This window comes from Teleopsis dalmanni, chromosome 1 (assembly GCF_002237135.1).
Source record: "Teleopsis dalmanni isolate 2A chromosome 1, ASM223713v2, whole genome shotgun sequence".
Lineage (NCBI taxonomy): Eukaryota > Metazoa > Arthropoda > Insecta > Diptera > Diopsidae > Teleopsis > Teleopsis dalmanni.
The window spans coordinates 224,071,949-224,078,344 of record NC_051846.1 but is presented as its reverse complement, the minus strand read 5'-3'; the positions used below and the strand labels follow the sequence as shown (position 1 = coordinate 224,078,344).

Sequence of the window (6,396 nt, the reverse complement as noted above, 5' to 3'; positions counted from 1 at the left end):
ATCATCCAGTACTACCAACTTCTACAAGTTCAGAATCATCATCGCAAACGCCACAGGGGCATTCACAAGGAAATTTTAAATCATCATCGCAAAGGCCACAGGGGCATTCACAAGGTAATTTTAAATCATCATCGCAAAAGCCACAGGGGCATTCACAAGGTAATTTTAAATCATCATCGCAAAAGCCACAGGGGCATTCACAAGGTAATTTTAAATCATCATCGCAAACGCCACAGGGGCATTCACAAAGTAATTTTAAATCATCATCGCAAACGTCACAGAGTCATTCGCAAGATAATTTCAAATCATCGTTACAACCAAAAGAACTTGAGCCACAGCCGCCATCTTCGGTTAATCAACCACAGTCACCACGAGAAGCACCACCAAGAGATAATCACCAATCTGGTCAACCATCATCTTCGTCATCAACTACATCGCTACAGAGGAATTCTACTACAATACAGCCAGTATCGGATAATCGTCATGTACAACTTACGAATTCATTAGGTCCATTAGTTATCAATGTTTCAGATAGTAAACTTAACACGGAACTACCAAGCCAAGGAACTCAAGCAAAGGATAAAGTCAAGCATGACAGTCAACAAGAAACATGGTCACCACAAGAGGAATTGAACGTCAGTCAACCAAGCACAAAAGGAAACAAACCAGAGATTTTCGTACAACGTCTAGGTACATTTAAACGAAAGGATGACCATCATCAGGTCAGCAACCAAGATGAGTATTACAAAATTTTCAAGTGTCCAAAGATTAGAAAGAGAAATCGAGCCTCGTTCTAAAAGGAATATTAGTAACACAAGTATTAGCATGTATCATATGGAAAATAAGGGATAAATGGAAAATCAGAAGTATCAAGTGCAAATTTGCCGACGAGGGGTCATCAACGTGTCATTAAAATAAAGTTTTAGTTTAATTTCTGTTCTGAAGAAGGAGGGAAATGTAACGACACAAATTTACAAAGTAAATTTCTGTGCTACATAAAACAAGAAGCAGAGAAAAACACAGTCTGTGTGTTAAATAACCGCCACCACTACACATAATATATCTAACAACTCACATGAAAATCACTGAAGGCGACTTAACTGGAAAATATAAAATTGAATTAAAATATTTATTTGAAATATCATGGACATTACCTGTGATCCTCGATGCCAATGTGCCGCGGGCATCGCTACATGCAATGTGCAAATTCTAAAAAAATATACGAAAAGAAATTAATTTTTGGTTAAAACTTTTATGAATGGAACACTTATAAACGCAACAACAATGAACAATTATTGGCGAAACATGTTTAAATTTTAAACAAATGTCTATTTTTTACAATTATATATAAATAAAACAAAACACAAAACAATTTAACACTCGTGGTTGTTCAATTTTAGTTTATCTGCGTAAACGAAAAACAAAAAAAACCACAAAACAGTTTAACATTTTTGGTTGTCCAATTTTATTTTTATATGCGTAAACAAAACACAACAAAACAAAACTAAGCACGCCAACATCAATTTTATTTCTTTTAATATTTCTTTTCTGTTCACATTTAGATAATATTAAATTCACAGAATATATATGCATATTTAATACCTTGTTTTGCAGTATTAATACACTTTATTTTTTTAATAATATAATATAAGTTAAAGGAAAACAAAACACACACGAAAGAAACACGGCGCGTAGTAAAAGTACTAAAAATCACGGCGAAGCAGAAGAAGTGAGAAAACAGTAGAACACAAAGTTCAACTTCACGGCGAAGTCAAGTACAGCAAAGAATACCGGTACGCTACACCAAAAAGCTTCGGTATACTCAATATAAAAGGAGGCACATTTCGTATAATGAGGGACTTGGTTTGCGACAAGTGAAAGAGCAAGTACTCTGGCTCATTGGGCCTTCTGGTAAATTTTACCAAACTTGAAATTTTACTTTTCCTGAAACAAGTACACTGGCCTATTGGTCATCTGGCACATTGTGCCACAAATCTGGTTCTTTGAGTCAAACATAGTGTAAAATTCCTTTCCTGTCTTATATGTATATTTTTTTAACCTGGCTTATTCGGTCAAATAGTTTTTTTTACAGCACGGAGGAAACGTTTTGTTTATTTTTTTTAACAACAGAAGAGGGGCTTAAGAAGTCACACGGGTTTTGCTAAGATTCTTTTAACAAGGAATATATGGAGAAGTGGGAAATTTTGGCATCAACATAATTTTTTTTTTATTTATTATTAGAAATGTTTCCAATGAATTTTAATTAAACTTTGTTAATCATAAGTTTATGAAATAATAAAGTTATATACATAATTTATACATATAAATCACGTTCTGTTTTCTTCTAAAACCAACGTCTCGGCAAAATTATAAATATATTGTCACGACTCTGGACGACGGCTGAGGATACCCCAGCAAAAACTAAAAATTTTTGAACGTCACCAAAAGTGTCGTTACAAATTTAAGTAAGTTTTTGAGTTTATTCCAACGTTCATTGGAATGTTTGAGTCTATTGTTTGAGATTATATTGAAATGTCTTAAAGGTATTATTTCTAAATCCGATTTTGAAAATTTTTCAATACTTTTTTCTTTATTAGAGATATTTAAGATTCTTATATGTTTTATTCCATGTTGTGGAATTATTGTATTTGCGATAAATACATCTTTTATTATTTCTTTATTACAAATAATACTATCTTCTGGAATTTCTATTTTAATCGAATGAATTATCTCTGATCTAGGTGGTATTGTGATTCTAAAGATTTTGTTTAATATCGGTAAAATGTATTCGGTTTTATTCGTGTTTATTGAAAAAGTATAAGTTTCGTAATCAATTTTTGAAAAACATTTATTGAAAAACTTACGTCCTAAAATACCATCAGTAGGAATTGGAAATTCGTCATCTACTACTTGAAATTTATGCTTTAAGTAATCGTTCAATATTTTGAAATTTAAATTTGTAGTACCTAATGTTGTGATTGGACTGTCAGTTATTACCGTGAGTTTACATAATTGTTCCCCTGCAATGTCTTCGTCATTTGTACAATATTTTTTACATATTGACACATCTGCGCCAGTATCTAACAAGAATTTTAATTTTTTATTTAAAGTCTGTAGTATAATATAATTGGGTATTGATTCTCCATTATCATTTTTTATCCCCGCGTAGCCTATTCTATAGTTTCTCTGTTGGTACCGGGGTTGTACCCGTTTCCCTGTTCCCTGTTCATGACACGTATCCTATTATTTCTTGTGTCTGTTCCTCTATTATTCTATTGTCTGCCATTATTTGACCATTGGTGGTTATTAAATCGTTGGTAATTATTCGATCGCTGGTAATTATTCGATCGTTGTTGTCCAAATTGTTGGTGATTGTTATTTTGGGGTTGACTAGTTCTAAATGAACTGGTTTGTTGATTATTTCCATTTCTTTGATTCCTGTTCTGGTTGCTTCTATAATTGTTTCTATTCTGGTTAGACCGTTGATTATTTTGCCATCTTGTGTTTTGATTATGTGAACGGTAGTGCATCATACTGTGTTGTTGTGGATTATCGATGCTTGATGCTAATTTAACTGCGTCAATTAATTTTGTTGGTTGAGCTGCAATTACCACGGATCTGAATGGTTCTGATAAGCCATTTTTAAAAGTGTTCAATCCAGTTTCATCATTTATGGATAATATAAGCGCTCTGTTCTGTTCTCCTCGTTCAGTTATCTGTATATCATTTAGAGTTGCTATCAGGGATTCTATTTTAGAAGCATATGAGTTTATGCTCATATTACCTTGGTATAATCTTGAAAGTTCACCTTGAATATGTGCTGTATTTTTCTTTGGTTTATATGCGTCATGTAATATTTGTTTCAACGCTATAAGTGTAGATGGGTTTACAACAGTTAAAATTCTGTTTTTAACTTTCTCAGTTATTCGGGTTGCTAGAACAAATTTAATCAAGGATTCTCTATCGACTCCTTTAAGGGTGTCATGATAAAATTCTATCATGCCAAGAAAAGTAGATAGTGATTGTTGTTCACCACTGAATTGGGGTATTATTTTCGAAGCTGTTGAAATATCAAAACTAGCCATGTCTGCTTTTTGTTTGAGATATTTTTCTATATTATTTTTCAAGTTGTTGAATGCTTGTTTGTACGCTTCTAAGTCAGACTCTTTTATTAGAGGTAAATATTTTAACCAGATATTTTCTAATTCTTCCTTTGTTTTTTCTATAAATTCCCTAGAATATAACCTATTGGGGTTTTTCTTAAGTTTTTCTAATATATGTTTAGCTTCAGTGAATTCCATATATATATTTATTTATAGTTCATAAAGTAAAAATTTTTGAAGTACATTCTCTTATTTGTATGACCTTCTAGTCTTATTATTAAATACAATATAATTAGACTTATAATTATTATGGTTGAAATTCATATATTAGCTTTAGTGTACATTAAATAAAATTACTTATTCTTGAAGATTTTTAATTAATCGATTTACATAATTAATTAATTTAATGTGTTTTCTATCTAAATGTCTGCTTAATTTTCTACTTGTTTGGTAACTTTTACCACAAACAAAACAATTAAAGTTATTCATATTTATAAAAAAAAATTTTTTTTTTAAAAACATATATATATTTTTTTTTTTTTTATTAAGCAAATTTAAACCATGTTATTGCTTAAAATAACATGTCTTTTGACATATTTTTTATAATGATTGTTTACTTTGGATAATACTAAATACAACAATAAAATACATATAAAATACAAAATTGTTTTAGAATCAGCTAACTCGTTGATGCTGTTATTACTGTTGTTATTGTTGTTGTTGTTGGTGTTGTTTATCACCTCTTCCTTGGTGGGTTGACTGCCCATTCCTTGTCTCTCTTATTTTTCTTTTTATTGACAGTTGGTCTTCTGAAGATGTGGCAAGATTCAATTCTCTATAAAGGACTGCTATTTGTTTTCTTTTATTGTACTGCTTTCCGCCCCTTTTTCTTTTTGGTTTTATTGGTGTCTTCGGTACTGGAGTTACTCGTGGCTTCTGCTGCCTCGCTTTATACTGTTTGATTGTCAATGGTTTAGGTCCGGCTGCTTTGTCTACTGGAACATACTTCGGAGCCTCAACAGGTAAACCGTCTATCCTTTGAGGGATGTATTCCTCAATGTCATCGAATATATTTAGGAATGTTTCCCAGATTTGGGAGATATTTCTGGATTCTTTACGTAGAGACATACAAAATTGATTTATTTAAGAAAATTTAAATTGCAAAATTAAATGTTGAGAATTTAACTCCTAATCTTCCCTTTGGTATTTTAGGCTTTGACTTCGATTAGATTCGAGTGGTCAGGATCGCCATGTAATAATTAAAATTTATTTTCATATACAAATTTAATTATTTTTATATATATATATTATATATTTATCAGATTTATTTCAAGTTTATAATTTTTCTTCTTTTTAATTAGCAGGAAGAAATCTGCACATTATTAGGCATCCAAGAATGCCGAGACAAAAATAATTTTAAAAGCGAGATTTAATGTAAGCTGCTAGAGCTCAGTTTAAAATCTGAATTTTATTACAATTTTCCAATCTATTTATACAAAAATGTTTTACAATGCTTTACAATGATTTACAAATATTTTCCTGATAACCTTTTCTATTTCTGTAGCAATGCTCCACTCCTATATGCGGTTTTTTTATTTTAATGTGCGTGCAATCAACAGCACCTATTACCGCTGGAAAGCCTGTCGCATTGAAAAATCTGTGAGACACAATCAATTATTAAAATGCATCAATAAAACAAATTTGTTACCTTTGTTTAACAGTATTTTGTTCATCTGCAGAAGTGGGAAATCTTATGTACTTCTGCATTAATTTATCCTGAATAATAAAAGTCACTTCTTTTATAACCAAGCATAATGTTGACTTGCTCATTGGGCATACAAAGTCCTGTCCTATGTCGCGCAAAAACGACCCTGTTGCATAAAAATGCAGCGCAGCAGTTAGCCTTATATGCTTCGGTATGTAGGTGTTTTTAACCCCAATCCTCATAAATGGACATATTTCTTCTAAAAGGCGTAGAGTCACTTCCTTATTAAAGCGAAATAGCTCGACAAAACGCGCTTCTGGCAAATGAAATGGGTCAGTTGAATCACGTAAATGCCTTCGATGAATGCGAAGCATATTTCTGCGGTCATGTACCACTGCAGTTAAAACAGTAAGATAATCCATTTTTAATTCTGAAAAAGAGGCAACATTTATTTATTCATGATTTTCAAATAATTTTGAATATCTTACCGCAAACACTAAACAACCTTTTAAAATTGATTCATTTTCGTTCCATTTTTTCAAAAAACGTTCGATTTTCATCAGTTTCTCTCATCACACCATAACGATG

General features: G+C 31.6%; 1 protein-coding gene across 1 annotated transcript; it reads right to left on the bottom strand.

Moving 5' to 3' along the window:
• Positions 1-5,643: 5,643 nt before the first annotated feature.
• Positions 5,644-6,243, bottom strand: LOC119667832. The gene has a single exon (XM_038077170.1). It carries the CDS (start codon positions 6,228-6,230, stop codon positions 5,808-5,810), a length of 423 nt encoding a protein of 140 aa, XP_037933098.1. The 5' UTR covers positions 6,231-6,243; the 3' UTR covers positions 5,644-5,807.
• Between the last annotated feature and the right edge of the window lie 153 nt (positions 6,244-6,396).